The sequence below is a fragment of the Carcharodon carcharias genome, chromosome 2, assembly GCF_017639515.1.
Source record: "Carcharodon carcharias isolate sCarCar2 chromosome 2, sCarCar2.pri, whole genome shotgun sequence".
In the NCBI taxonomy this organism is placed as follows: domain Eukaryota; kingdom Metazoa; phylum Chordata; class Chondrichthyes; order Lamniformes; family Lamnidae; genus Carcharodon; species Carcharodon carcharias.
Window position 1 is genome coordinate 140,643,018 of NC_054468.1, and position 16,316 is coordinate 140,659,333.

The 16,316-nt window shown below is 42.3% G+C and overlaps 1 protein-coding gene across 3 annotated transcripts in view; it reads right to left on the minus strand.

Moving 5' to 3' along the window:
* The window catches only part of map3k4 (mitogen-activated protein kinase kinase kinase 4), a 230,806-nt gene extending 216,452 nt beyond the window's left edge, over positions 1 to 14,354 (minus strand). Inside the window, exon 1 of one of the 3 annotated variants that reach the window (XM_041174360.1) lies at positions 14,130 to 14,354. In XM_041174360.1, coding sequence (XP_041030294.1) covers positions 14,130 to 14,167 — 38 coding nt within the window. In that variant the 5' untranslated portion in view covers positions 14,168 to 14,354. Of the gene's footprint in view, positions 1 to 13,238; positions 13,422 to 14,129 lie in introns of those variants that run through there. The other 2 variants (XM_041174347.1, XM_041174340.1) reach the window with 2 other exon arrangements.
* Positions 14,355 to 16,316: the final 1,962 nt, after the last annotated feature.

Genomic DNA, 16,316 nt, shown 5'->3' on the forward strand with positions numbered 1-16,316 from the left:
AGCTCTCCAATCCAAGGCATGACAGCACTTGCTTTCTCCTGCTGTTGTGCCTTAGCATTTTGAGTTATGCTCCTTTGACTTTCATATGCTTTGTTTTGCACCACCACCCTTAGCTTCGTTAATTCATTATTTTCACTGCCGCCCATTGCTCCTTATTCTTTTATTTCTTACTGCTAAGTCTGCTGCTTCATTGGCTGATTCATTTCTGGTGCCCATATTTCATTACTGCATTTGTTAATCTGCTGGTTCCTTGTGTTTTGTTAGTTCAGTACTCCCTGGTTATCTACACCATAAAGGTGATTGGTAACCTTTCAATATCGGTCATTGATTTTAATGCATGTCATTTGCATATCTTTTGATGAGTTTTTCTATTGTGATCGTTCATTTTTTGACACTGTACTTTGTATTGTAACAAATTTTAATTCATCGATTTGAATCTCGTTATTTGAACATCTTTTGTTCAACGCCCTTGGGCTTACTGTCATCACATTAAAAACATGGTTATTGCTGATCAATATATATGTGTGCACGCAAATATATTATAGTCACACTGTAATTATATCCTGCCACTCTGCAGTTAGTCAGGGAGTGGGTGTTCTATGTAAAACACACACAACCCAAAGGTAATGTTATGGGCACATGTTGATTACCAGAATTGTGCATGGGTTGGGTGGGGAGGGGGGCTGCTTTTTGTATATGACACTCCCTTTAAAGCCACAAGTTCTAAACAACTAAGTGATTAGAAACTAATCATGATGAATTCGGAGGCCAATTCAGAAGTTATTTTTTCTGTTGCTTGTGAATTCTCTCTGTACCGTGGAAATTATTTTAAAAAGTGTGAAATAAAAATTTGATATGAGTATAATCAAAATTAATATACTAAACTGATGTGGAATACATACATTTATATGCTCTCCTGGCCAGTTTCCCACCTCACATGCTCCATTAACTTCAGTTCAGTCAAAGCTGCTGATAATTTGACTCGGGCCAAGTTCCCTTCACCCACCACTTTTGTACTTGCTGACCTCCCTTGATTCCCAAACCAGCATCGACTCTTATCGAACATTTTCATCTTCATGCTCAAATCCCTCAAAGGGCTTACCCCTCCCATTTTCTAGAGCTTATTTCATCCTTACATCCTTTTTAGGACACTGCCATCCTCCAATGCTGGCCTCTTCTGCATCCCCAATTTCCAATACCCCTTTAATAGTGGCTAAGCCTTCAGCTGTAGAATTCCCCAATTCTACATTAAGAAGCTCCTTAAAACCTATGACCAGAACTTTGGTCACCTGTCCTAATACATCCTTTTCAAAATGTGTGTCAAATTTTGTCTCATTATGTACTTGTAAAGCACTTGGGATGTTTTACTATGTTAAAGGCACTATGCAAATGCAAGTCTTTGTTCCATACATCTAAGTATTACAAGGTACAATTTTAAAAATCTATTATTGTGGTGATAAAAGGTTTGGAGATGAAGAGAATGTTAGTCAAAAATAAGGAATTAATGTAAACTAGGGTCAATCGCTGCAAGATGCACACACATTGCATCTGTAATTGTACAGCATGTGCAATGGGCTGGATCTTCCAGTCAGCGACGAAGCAGTGGCTTACACTGCTGACTGCATTATAACTTGCATTACCACCTTTTTTGTTGGCTGCAGTGTAGATCGATTGTCAGGGAGAAATGTGAGTCCTAGCGCCGAGGTGTGTTTTGAGCTTGGTGGGGGAAATGAACAACATTTACATTTGCTAGCAGCAGCTCTAATAAACTGGGGTTAAAAACTAGACAAGACCTGGGCAAGCAGCCCAAGCTTATACGCTGAAAAGCTTGGTGGGCCCATCAGCAGGAATTCCCATGGAGATATTTCTGGCAAAGTTCAGGTTTCCAGTACAAGTTGGCTCCTGGAGACTCTGTGTTGCAGCCTCAGCGGTCATCACTATTAAGACCGGAAGATCTGAGTCAAAGTGTGTGCTTTGCTGGATGTAATTTTCAGAAAGGAAACAAAGGCTGTGAAATTTTCATTTCCTCGTAGAGATCTGGATTTTCTTCAGATATTTCTGAAGACATTCTTTATGCTGCAGCAAATATCTGTACTTTGTTTGCCAGTTAGGTATGGAGCAAGGACATCAGAGGCTGTTAACACACTGATAGCCCCTTTGATGATTGAGGTCATCAAAGATTGACTCAAGACACACATCAAGGTATCGTTCGCTAAAAATTAGGCCACAACTGTGTCCATGCACATGATCTCGAATCTTTATTATAGTGGCAAAAATTGGCTGGTGCCGCAAAAATATTTCCAAATATCTTACAAACATACAAAATAGAAGCTGAAGGAGGTCATTTGGCCCCTTGAACCTTCTCCGCCATTCATAAGATCATGGCTGATTGGTTTGTTTAGAGTTCCACATTCCCATCTACCCCCAATAACCTTTGATTCCCTTGCCTAACAAGAATCTACCTACCTCTGCCTTAAAAATATTCAATTACCCCCCACTCCACTGCCTTCTGAGGAAGGGGGTTCCAAAGTTGCACAACCTTCAAAATTTCTCATCTGTCCTATAAAGGTGAACCCTAATTTTAAAACACAGTGCCCCCCTAGTTCTGGACTCATCCACAAAAGGGAAACATCCTTTTCACGTCCACCTTGTCAAGATCATTCAGGATCTTATATACTTCAACGAAGTCACTCTTCACTCTAAACTCCAGTGGAAACAAGCCCAGCCTGTCCAACCTACCCTCATAAGGCAAGCCACTCATTCCAGGTATCAATCTAGTAAACCCCCTCTGAACTGCCTCCAATGCATTTATATCCTTCCTTAAATAAGGAGACCAAAATTGCACATAGTATTCAAGATGCGGTCTCACCAATGCCCTCTATAACCGATGCATAACCTCCTTACTTTTATGTTCAATTTCTCTCATAAGAATAGCATTCCATTAGTCTTCTTGATTACATGCTGTACCTGCATACTAACATTGTGACTTATGCAGAACACCTAGATCCCTCTGTACCTCCGAATTCTGCAGTTGTTTTCCATTTAAGTAATACTCTGCTTTTTTATACTTCCTGCCAAAGTGAACTTCACATTTTCCTACATTATACTCCATCTGCCAGATTTTTGCCCAATCAACTTACCTATATCTGCTATCAACCCCCTTATGTCCTCTTCACAACATGTTTTCTTACCTATCTTTGTGTTGCCTGCAAATTTAGTTACCATGCCTTCACTCCCCTCAAGTCATTGATGTAAATTGTCAAAGGTTGAGGCTCCAGCAGACCCTGCAGGACACCACAACCACATCCCGCCAATCAGAAAAAGACCCATTTATACGTGCTCTGGCTAGCTGGCAGAAAACAATCTTCTATCCAGGCTAATATATTACCCACCATACCATGAGATTTTATTTTCCACAATAACCTCGACGTGGCAGATTATCAAATGCCTTCTGGAAATCCAAGTACAGTACGTGCACAGGCTCTCCTCTATCCATCGCACATGGTACTCCTCCAAAGAACTCTAATAAATTGGTTAAACATGATTTCCCTTTCACAAAACCATGCTGACTCTTCCTGATTACCGTGAACTTTTCCAAGTGCCCAGCTATAACCTCTTTAATGATCGACTCTAACATGTTCCCCACGACAGATGTGAAGCTAACTGGCCTACAGTCTCCTGTTTTCTGCCCCCCTCCTTGAATAGAGGGGTAATATTTGCTACTTTCCAGTCTGATGGAACCTTTCCAGAATCCAAGGAATTTTAGAAAATTAATACCAATGCATCTACTACTTCATTAGCCACTTCTTTAGACCCTAGGATGAAGTCCATCTGGACCCAGAGACTTGTCAGCCCGCAGCTCCATCAGTTTGCTCAGTACTGTTTGTTTCCCTAGCAATTGTAATTTCTGCAAGTTCCTCTCTCCTCTACCTCCCGATTTACAGCTATTGCTGGAATGTTTTTTGTATCCTCTATAGTGAACACAAGCAAAATATTTGTTCATTTCATCTTCCATTTCCTTATTATCTATTAACTTCCCATTCTCATTCTCTAGAGGACCAACACTCACTTTACCTACTCTTTTCCTGTTTAAATACCTGTAGAAAACCATGGATGGCTGGTCCTCAGGTTGGAAATTTTCTTCATAGTAGGAACATACTTATTCTGAGTATTCTGAAATGTCTCCTTAAATGTCTACCATTGCTTCTCTATTGATCTATCCTCTAGGCAAGTGTCCCAGTTCACTTCAGCTAGCTGAGCTTTCATGCCCACATAGTTGCCCTTATTTAAGTTTAAAAAGCCAATCTTAGACCTACTCTTCTGCCTTTTAAACTGGATGTACACTTCAATCATATTGTAGTCGCTGCTACCTAGGGGTGTCTTTATTCCGAGGTCATTAATTAATCCTGTCACATTACACAATACCAAGTCTAATATAACCTGCTCACTGGTTGGTTCCAGAGCATGCTGCTCTAAAACTATTCTGAAAGCATTCTATGAACAAGCTACAACTGCCAATCTGATTTTTCTAGTTTTATATGTAAATAAAGTCACCCATGATTATTGCTGTCCCTTTATCACAAGCACCCAATATTTCTTCTTGCATACTTTGCCTTAACATCGTAGTTACTGTTAGGGGACCCGTAGACCACTCTTACTAGTGACTTCCGTCCCCTACTATTCATCTCTACCCAAACCTATTCTACATTCTGATCCCCTGAACCAAGGACATCTCTAACTATTGCACAAATGCCATCCTTAATTAATAGTGCTGCCCCCTCCACCTTTACCTAGTTTTGTATTCTTCTTGAAGGTCATTTATCTTCCAATATTCAGGACCCAATCCTTGTCATCTTGCAGCCAGTTTCTGTAATGGCTCAGATCATATTCATTTACTTCAAATGTGTGCTATCAATTTGTTTACTTTGTTACATGCTACATGCATTCAAACACAGCCTTTAGCTTTGTCTTTTTGCTATCTTTGTGACAACTAGTCTTGATTCTTTGTACATTCTTAGATTTTACCTCTCTATCCCTTCCTGCCATTCTCCAACCATTTCCCATATTGCTATTTTCCTGTCTTACCTTGTCTCTACTCTTTGATATACCACATCTTTCCACATTTGATCCCTTGCCCCATTATTTAGCTTAAAACCCTCTCTACTTCCCTAGTTATGTCATTGGCAAGAACACTGGCCCCAACCTGATTCAGGTGTAGACCATCCCAACAGTACATCCCCCACTTTCCCCAGTACTAGTGCCAGTAATCCGCAAACCATAACCCACTTCTCCCACACGAGTCTTTGAGCCACAAATCCATCTCTCTAATCTTAATTGCCCTATGCCAATTTGCACACGATTCAGGTAATATAGAGATTATAATCTCTGCTTTTCAATTTAGTACCTAGCTCCCCAGACTCTCTACACAGAGCCTCTTTCCTAGTTCTACCTATGTCATTGGTATCTACATCGACCATGACAACTGGATCCTCCCCCGCCCACTGCAACTTCCTCTCCAGCCCTGAGCAGACATCCCGAACCCTGGCACTGGGCAGGCAACACAGTCGTCTGGACTCTTGCTCTTTGCTACAGAGATTAGTGTCAAACTCCCTCACTATACTGTCCCCTACTACCACTACATTCCTTTTTGCTCCCCCTATTTGAATGGCTTCCTGTACCATGGTGCCATGGTCGGTTTGCTCATCCACCCTGCAGACCCATTCTCATCCAAGCAAGCTGAGAGAACGTCAAACCAATTGGACAATTGCAGAGGCTCACATTCCTGCCCTCTTACTTACTTCCTCACTCACAGTCACACCCTCCTGTCCCTGACCACTGACCCTATCCTAAACATTACCTTAAGGGATCACAGTCTAATGGCGAGTTCCTTCCAGCAGGATCTGTAAAATGCATCATTAATTGCAGGCTGTAATTTGGCAGGGGATGTTTTTTTTATATAAGAGCTCCTTTGTTGTTTTGAATTTTATGAATGTTCCAAATAAAAAAAGTTTATAAAACACATTTTCACCAGATCGATCCAACATTTCCCCAACCAATTTTTGTCTCTTGAAAAACATTAAAAATAAACGAAAACTGTCTTTAAACTAAACTAGCGATAGAAACAGACTGTAATGGTACTTAGACCAATCACCATGAGCAACACTAGGAAAGATTCCCAAATGTATCCCAGACAGATGTTATGGCTCAAGCTAGATAAAAATGCCTATTCATTCCTAAAAGCGATTGAGGCTTTTACTTATAGTAAATAACAATCATTATTCATACACTAGATCTTCCATGGGTTTCTCAGGATATGATCCATAGATATTCCTGCTGCACTGTCCATTTATCATCAAGATCTTGTCCTTCAACAGTTTTTGTGTATATCGAAGGCAGAAGTGAGGCACAGGAAGTGGACTTTGGGACTACTGTCTGATGGACTGGTTCCGCATGTTCTTGTGCAATGATTTCTGAATAGTGAGCATTACAACGAAGTGAGACTTTACCATCACTGAAACTTATTTCGTACTTAGCTCCTCATACTCTCTAAGCAGAACCTCTTTCCTAGTTCTACCTATGTCATTGGTATCTACTTGGATGACGACAACTGGAAAATGGCCAGTAGGCATCCTCATGTGGATGTGCAGAGTTCATACTGAATGGTTGCACAAGGGTCCTAACATGGCTCGTTACTACCTGTTAATTTTTAATTCGTTCATGTGATGTGGGCATAGCTGGCAAAGTCAGCATTTATTATCCATCCTTAATTGCCCTTAAGGCAGTGGTGAGCTGCCTCCTTGAAACTACTGCAGTCATTGTGGTGTAGGTACAGCCACAGTGCTGTCAGGGAGACAGTTCGAGGATTTTGACCGAGCGACACCAAAGAAATGGTGATACAGCGGCATGGTGTGTGAATTGGAGGGAAACTTGCAAGTAGGTGGCTGTCCCATGTGCCTACTGACTTTGCTCTTTCATGTGGTAAAGGTTGAGAGTGTGTTAGGTGCTGTTAAAGGAGTCTTGCTGAGTTGCTTTAAGGGCATCTTGTAGATGGTACACACTGCTGCCAAGGTACACACGTGAAGTAGAGAATGAATGTTTTAAGTGGTACATTGGGTGTCAATTGAAGTAACTGCTTTGTCTTGAACTTGAGTGTTGGGAGCTGCACTCATCCAGGCAAGTGGAGAGTATTCATTCACATTCCTGGCTTGTGCCTTGTAGATGGTGGACACACAATGGTGTTAGTTCTGCTCACTCCAGAACTCCCTGCCTCTGACCTGTTTTGAAGCCAGAGTGTTCATATGGCTGGCCGAGTTCAGTTTCTTACAACAGTAACCCTCATTATGTTGATGGTGGAGGATTCAGCTTTAGTGATGTCATTGATGGCTTGGTTCAACTATGGACAAAAGAGCTGAACTCCAGAGGGGAGATGGAGAGTGACTGCCCTTAACATCAAGGCAGCATTTGACCAAGTGTGGCATCAAGGAGCCCTCGCAAAACCGGAGCAAACGGGAATCGGGGAAACTTTCCGCTGGTTGGACTGATGCCTAGCGCAAAGAAAGGTGAATGTGGCTATTGGGGGTTACTCATCTCATTTTCAGGACATCACTGCAAGACTTCCTCAGGGTAGTGTCCTAGGCCCAACCATCTTCAGCTGCTTCATCAATGACTTTTCTTCCATTATAAAGTCAGAAGTGGGGACGTTCACTGGTGATTGCACCATGTTCAGCACCATTCGTGACTCCTCAGATACAAAAGCAGTTCATGTCCAAATGCAGTAAGACAAGAACAACATCCAGGCTTGGGCTGATAACAGGCAAGTGACATTCGTGGCACACATGTGCCAGGCAATGACCATCTCCAACAAGAGAGAATCTAACCATCACCCCTTGATGTTCAATGGCATTACCATCATTGAATCCCTCACTATCAACATCCTCAGGCTTAGCAATGACCAGAAACTGAACTGGACTAGCCATATACTGTGGCTACAAAGGCAGTCAGAAGTTAGGAATTGTGCGATGAGTAATTCACCTCTTGACTCCCCAAAGCCTGTCCACCATCTACAAGGCACAAGTCAGGAGTGTGATGGAATACTCTCCACTTGCCTGGATGAGTGCAGCTCCAACAACACTCCCTTTATCTAGGTCAAAATAGTGGAACGCCATCCCGAACAGCACTATGGGTGTAACTACATCACATGGACTGCAGCACTTCAAGGCTCACCACCACCTTCTCAAGGGCAATTAGGGATGGGCAATGAATGCTGGCCTAGCCAGCAATGCCCACTTCCCATGAATGAATAAAAAAAATGTCAAAGGGGGGTAGCTTGATTCTCTCTTGTTGGAAATAATCATTACCTGACACTTGTATGGTACCAATGTTACTCACTATTTATCAGCCCAAGCTTGAACTTGGTCCAGGTCTTGCTGCATGTGGGCATGGACCGCTTCATTATCTGAGGAGCTATGAACGGTATAGAATGCTGTGCGGTGAACATCCCCACGTCGGACCTCATGATGGTGGAAAGGCCTTGATGAAGCATCTGAAGATGGTTGGCCTAGGACACTACCCTGAGGAACTCCTGGAGTGATGCCCTGGGACTGAGATGATTGGCCTCCGAAAACCACAAACATTTTCCTTTTTGCTAGGTATGACTCCAACCAGTTGAGAGTTTTTCCCCTTAGTAAAACTGAAGTCAATTTTACCAGATGCCACTCTTGGTCAAATGCTGCCTTGATGTCATAGGCAGACTCTCTCACCTCAACTTTTGAATTCTGCTCATTTGACCATGTTTGGGCCAAGGCTGTAATGAGGTCAGGAGTTGTAGTGGCCCCTGGCAGAACCCAAAGTGAGCAGGGTGAGCAGATTATCACTGAGTAAGTGCAGCTTGATAGCAATGTCACTTTGCTGATGATCAAGTGTAGACTGATGGGGCGATAATTGGTAGGATTGGATTTGTTCCATTCTTTGTGAACAAGCACTTATATGGGCAGTTTACTACATTGTCAGGTAGATGCCAATTTTATAGCTATACTGGAACAGCTTGGCTAGGGGCATGGGTAGTTGTAGAGCACAAATCTTTAACACTACAGCCAGATGTTGTCAGGACCCAAATCCTTTGCTGTATGCAGTGTTCTCAGCAGTTTCTTCATATCACATGGAGCGAACCAAATTAGCTGCAAAATACTGCAGATGCTGGAACCTGAAATAAAAACGAAAATGCTGGAAAAACTCAGCAGTTCTGGCATCTGTGGAGAGAGAGAGAGAGAGAGAGAGAGAAAAGAGAAAAGAGAGAGGGTTAAAGTTCTGAATCTGTATGACTTCTTCAGAGCTGAAGAGAGGTAGAAATGTGATGGATTTTATACTGTTCAAGAGGGGGTGGAATAAAATAGAAGGTCAAGGATAGGTGGGAGCTCAGGGTCTGATGGAGGAGTTTGGGGCATTGACGGTAAAATATGATTCTGTAAGTATGACAATGTCAGGCTACTGCTTGACTTGTGTGAGGGATAGCTCACTCAATTTTGGCAAAAGTCCCCAGATGTTAGTGAGGACTTTGCAGGGTCCACTGGGCTGGGCATGCCTTTGTCATATACGATCCTAGGTTGATGTCGGTTGGCCCATCTGTTAATTCTTACTTGATTTTTGTGTAGTGGTTTTGATACAACTAAGTGGCTTGCTAGACCATTTCAGAGAGCAGTTAAGGGTCAATCAAATTGCTGTGAATCTGGACTCACATGTAGGTCAGACAGGGCAAGAACAGCAGATTTCCTTCCCAAAAGGTTACTTGTGAACCAAATGAATTTTATTAGCAGTAATTTCACAGTAATGATTATTGAGGCTGGTTTTTAATTTTAGAGTTATATACTTAATTGAACTTACACTTCACTAGCTGCCATATTGTGTTTTGAACTAAAGTCTCTGGAGCATTACCCCAGGCCTCTGGATTACTAGCCCAGCAACATTACCTTAACATTTCCACCAAACTGTTATTTGTCCCTGTTACTTTTAGTTTCTGCATTTCTCAACTGTTATTTTTCCATGTTGCCCTTGGACAACATCAGCTGAAGACACCCGGCTTTACCTCACCACCATCTCTCTCAACCCCTCTATGGTCTCCGATTTGTCACATTGCTTGTCTGTCACAGAAACTGCATCCAATATAAGGAAGGCTGAAGCAACTGCCTCAGTTCCTGCCACAAACTGCATTGAAGTGTTATTTGATTCACAGGTAGATGGTCTCAGAGATAGCAGACTCAGTCCTTTTCAGAAAGTCAAATATATAATCTAGGGCAAGACTTCAGTGCAGTACTGAGGGGGTGCTATATTGTCCAAGCGTCAGAGGTATTAAACCAAGGGTACATTTGCCATCACAAGTGATGTAAAAGATCGTATAGGGCTATTTCAAAGAGCAGGAGTTCTTCCCAGTGTCCTGGCCAATATTTATCCTAACTAACGTCACAGATTATCCAGTCCCTTATCTCACTTTTTGAGGGATCTTCCTGTGTCGAAATCAGCTGCTGTGTTTCTAACATTACACTCCCTGTGGCAACTAACCTTCAAAAGTACTTCATTAGCTTTCGGGCATCTTGAGGTTTTGAAGGGCACCTTTGAAATGCATGCCCTTGCTTTCAAATTTGTGATCTTTTCATCCTACTTACCTGATAATTTACTTGTTAGGAGCAGAATAGTGGAGTGAAGGATTCACATGGCAACTGTATCATGGTAAATTATTTTGCTGTATTGTTGGAAGAAAGGAATCTAGAGGAGAGGAAAATTTTCTAACTGCTAAATAACCCAAAGCAAAGAAACAAGAGTGTAAAACACAAGCTGTTACTTTCACAAAGACAAAAAGTGGTTTCAGATGGTGTGGCCCAGATGGGCGACCATACTAATAAGCACTAAATGATGCAATATCCCCATATTTAGAGTTCACAACTGTATTATAATTCTAAGTCAGTGCAATACTTCATTTAAAAAGTGCCCAGGTGATTCATCTATCAGTCTGGAATCTTTTAAAATTCTATATGGATTTTTTTAAATGATGTTTCAAGAGAATAGACACCCTTATCTACTTTCCAATATTATAAACAAGTGGCTCAAGGAGCATAGCAGTGATCCTTTGAGGCTGGCCTTACTGTAACCTGGACAGACATGCAGCAAGTCCACCTGCTTCAAATCACATTTCCCTGGTACCAGTCTCAGAACTATTTGTATTAATATAGCAACGTTCACAAAGATAATGTTCCAAGGCATTTCATGGAGGCCTTATCAAACAAAATGGGACAGATATTAGGACAAATATGAGACAAATCTTTGCCAAAGTGGTAGGTTTTAAAGGGCATCTTAAAGGAGAGTCATGGAGAGGTTCAGGGAAAGAATTCCAGAATTTAGGGCCTAGGCAACTGAAGGCATACCCAATGATGGAGCAACTGAAACCAGGGGTGAGCAGGTAGCCAAAAATTGGAGGAACACAGAGATCACAAAGGTTGTAGGATTGGAGGAGCTTAGGGCCTGAGCCATGGGCAGTGGTCCTGAAGAAAGAAAGTTTTAGATTGTGTCCTTGCTGGACTGGAAGCCAATTTAGGTAAGTGAGTATAAGGATGATGGGCGAAAGAGGCTTGGTGTGAGTTAGGATGCAGGCAGAGTTTTGGATGATCTTGCATTTAAAGAGGATAGAAAATGGGAGGCCACCAAGGAAAGCATTTTAATAGCCACGTCTCATGGTAACAAAGGTGTGGGTGAGGATTTCAGTTGAGCCAGGAAAGAGTCAGGCGACGTTAGGGAGATGGACATAAATGTTCTTTGGTGATGGGAGTATAAGTGTGGTTCAGGAGCTCATCTCAGAATGAGGTGAGACACCAAGTTTGCGAATGGTCTGCTTCAGTCTCTGACAGATGTCAGGGAGAGGGATGGACTCAGGAGCTAGGAAACGAAGTTTGTGGGGGGGGGGGAGCTGAAGAGGATCACTTTTGTCTTCCAAATACTTGAAGAAATTTCTGCTCAACCAGACCTGGATTTGGGCAAACATACGAATTAGGAGTAGGCCACTCGGCCCTTCGAGCCTGCCCCACCATTCAATAGGATCACGGCCGATCTGATTTCAACCCCGACACATCAAGTTTTGATTGCCAAAAAAAATACCGTTCAAGATGGATTATAGCACGCATGCTACATATAGCAAACTACACCAATCTCACTCCCCAAAAACAGAAATTAGTTTGCTGGGGGTGGTGCAATTACAATTCCTCAGAAATTTTATTATCCCTAGTCACCGCACTTTGTTGGGAGAACTCATCGATTAGAAAAGATTTGGCATTTGCGTGCCAACATCTGAAAGCGGATCTTTTAGAAATGCCTAATGAATAACCATAAAGCATAACGCCAACATCTTTAAAAGCATCATACTAATCGCAAGCCTCACTACACCGCAAACTTCTTTCTGTCATCTTCAATAAACATGTAGCAACATTACTTACACGCACTAAAAGGCAAACGAAACGGCCGCACCCTGGAAAAACAAAATATTCCGGAAAATGCAGCGGCGCATTAAAAGTGCATTAAAACACCACAGCTTGAAAAAAAAACTCCGCCGTCCGATCAAACTAACTTCTCTCCTCAAAACGCCTGTACAAGTTTGCAGATAACCAAGAGTTGAGGGAACATGAGCTAATCATACAGCGAGAAGTTATTTTTTATTAATATATTCTATAAAAAAATTCCCAGATTCTGTTCAGTCTGCATCAATGCCATTTTGTCGTAAACTCCCACGCAAAAACTAACCTTAAAAACTTTCTTCCCAGAACTTAACTTCGCAACTAGTCGATTTTTCGATAAATGGACAACCCACACTACGTCTGCAAGATACCCAACCCGCAGATTTTCAAATCGATCGCCTCCAGTAAACAGCAACCCCAGTTCCCTGCACAAAACTACGTCTGTAGATGTAAATGCCCTGAGGCTTGGCCATTTTCGTACAACTCGCCACTGAAGTTTTATTTTAAAGAAGCAAAAACCAACAAAAAAGATTTGTAAGCGCGATGCTCGCATGGAAGGCATTCCCCAGGGAAAATTATTTAGATGTCCACTGCACAGAACAATTCTGGTAAACAAAAGAGCCCGATGGGAAATGGAGAACACTGCACAAAAGCTTTTTGATTGAAGAAAAATGTTGCATGTTGCAAGGTTACCAGTTTAGGCTTTTAACACAAGGTGACAATATCGAAATGTTTTACACGCACCTGGTCTTGTGAGAGTCAGACAGAATTAGGGAAAGACGAGAGTGCTGGTTCAGAAAGCTCTTGGATTTAGCATGGCTTCGCATTTCGAAGGACGGTGATCCGTGAGAGGAGAGGGGCAAACTGTTAAGACTTTCTCCAGTTAAGAGCGAGTTAAGAAACTGCAAAATCAATCTCAACTTCACTCTGCAAACAGGGCTCATTGTAATTATTCAAGTTTGCACTCGAACACTTTACTGTTTTAAAAGAAATTGCATTCGTGCAGTTTTGGGCACATTGTGCGTGACCTGACGTACCTTTCGCCAAACTTCTTTGTATCAATGGGCCGAGATAGGTTCTCAAAGTAGCACCCCCAGTACCACCCAGCTCAATAGCTCCGAAGAGAGATTTATTGCATCTACAGCATGATCAGAGTATATTTTATGCATTTTTTTGCTGCAGAACCTGACCTTCTTGGTTATTGGAATTTCGCAAATGAAAGTTGCTCGTTCGCAACAAACGCGGCGATTTCCTGCTGTAAACGGCAACTTACGCCGAAATACGTGTATGCATATGTGACCTCGTTTACTTTTCTACACAATGCAAATGTTAAAATATGTTGCACCGGCTTTCTTTCCCCTTCTCTCTTTCACGGTGCAAATTAAAAGCTGCAGTCATTTCTTCCCTCTGTGCACTATGTGGCAGGAAGCGGAGGGGGCCGCTGTGCGCATGCGAGGCGGCTGCAACCCCAATGTTAGCCGGCGGGAGCTCACTATTTGGCAGAAGGTGCCTGCGGCCCAATCTGCAGCCCTCCACACACCCCTTTCCTCTCGAAACCTCTTCTGCGGTGCAAGTCCCTCGCTTAATGATATATATTCCCCTCTCACCTCCTCCCTCCTCGTCACCCAGTTTTACCTTCGCATTTGAGGCGGCTGCAGCTCGGACGGCTCCATGTCGGATTTCTACTGATGCAAAGTGCACGGCATTGCTGGTTGTCGTCGAAAGGAAGGAGATGGAGGTTTAAAAAGGAATAAATACTTGAGTCCGCTCGGTGCCTGCGAGCTGCAGAGACGGAGCCCTCAGCCAGCGCTGGAGCGCCTCTCTGCTGCCGGGGCGGCCATCTTGCGACCGGTATGTGGTAACTACGGCAACCCACTGCGGCCAGAGGGAGACCGCGGCCGGCAGAGGGCAGCAGGACAGCAACATGTCTGAAAACACTACCATCATATTGAAAGCTCAGGTGTGCACACTTTTATTTTGTTCATTCTTAATTGTATAATTGACCTAATGCACAATAACTTTAATTCAGGGGGATTATTTGAGAGGAGAGAAACGTACTAACCAAAAAAACAATTTAAAAAAGGCAAGACTTGTACAGCAAGCTACCCAGTTTTCCAACAGTTGTACCAAGAAAATCAGACCTCCAGGAAAGATTTGCAGGGTCATAAATCAATCTAATTAACGTCATGTAGATTCCAGATTAATGATTGTAATTTGTAATATGATTTGTATTGGCGGGGTGGAATATCCTTGTAGCTATGGCAGCAGAGTTGCAATTTTGGTGCCATCCTGTAAGGTCATTCAGAAACCAGCAGTGGGATTTTTTTTAAAAGATTACTTATAATTTGTGGCACGTGCAGTGCTTCCTTGTTAAATGTGAGTGAAATAGATCTTTCTATTTTGCCATACAGTGGAGAAATTGCACTTTTTTTTTAGGGAGATGGAAATGAGGGAGACTAGGCTTGTTGCAAGGAGAGTTAAGTGATATATGACTATACAATCATATAATGATCATGATACAGAATGACGCCATTTGGCCTGTATTGTCCATAGCATCTCTCTGCCAGAGCAAATCAGCTGATTTGACTTCCCCCCCACCCCTTCTATTGCCCTGCAATTTTTTTCTCTTCAGATGCCTATCGAAATTTCTTTTGAGAGCCCAGATTGTCCTTCCACCATGCTCTCGGATAGTACATTCCAGATCTTAACCACTCACTCCACAAAAAGTTTTCCTCATGTTGCCGTTGGTTCTTTGCCAATCATTTTAAATCCATGCTCTTTGGTTCTTGAGCCTTCCACTCTGTCTAGACTACTCATGATTTTAAACACCTTTATCCAATCTTCTCTCAACCTTCTCTCCTGTAAAGAGAACAACAGGGCGAGAGTTCGAAGGGCACAGGGGCTAAAAACTCGCAAGAGACGCAGCAAGAGTTTGGGGAGCAGAGGGGCCAGTGGAGAGAGTTGGCGGAGGAGAGGATCCTATGGAGTGGATCCTGGGAGCAGAGGGGCCTGCAAATCTCATAAATTTCAAACAAGTCACTTCTTACGCTTTTAAAATCTAGCAGATACAAGCCTAGTTTGTCCAATCTTTTCTCCTAAGACACCCCTCACATTCCAGTTATTAGTCTAGTAAACCTTCTCTGAACTGCTTCCAACGCATTTATATCCTTCCTCAAATAAGGAGACCAATACTGTACACAGTACTTCAGATGTGAGTTCAACAATGCCATGTGTAACTAAAGCATAACCTCCCTACTTTTATACTTAATTCCCTTCACAATAAACAATAACATTCTATTAGCTTTCCTAATTACTTGCTATACCTGCCTACTAACCTTTTGCGATGCAAGCACTAGGACACCCAGATCACCCTGCATCTCAGAGCCCTGTAATCTCTCACTATTTAGATAATAAGCACCTTTTTTGTTCTTCCTGCCAAAATAGGCAATTTTACATTTGCCCAATTACGCTTTATTTGCCAGATTTTTGCCCATTCGCTTAACATATCCCACTTGTCACATTCTGCCAGCAGAAAAAGATGCATTTATGGCTGCTATCTGTTTCCTGTTAGCTAGCCAATCTTCTGTCCAAGACAATATGTTGCCCTCTACACCATGAGCTTTTACTTTCTGCAATAACCTTTCATGTGCCACCTTTATCAAATGCCTTCTGGAAATCTACAGTTTATACACCGGTTGCCCTTTTTCCACTGCACATTACTTCTTCAGAGAACTCCAATAAATTAGTTAAACATGATTTTGCACTCACAAAACCACATTGATTTTGCCTGATTATCTTGAATTTATCTGAATGCCTTGCTAT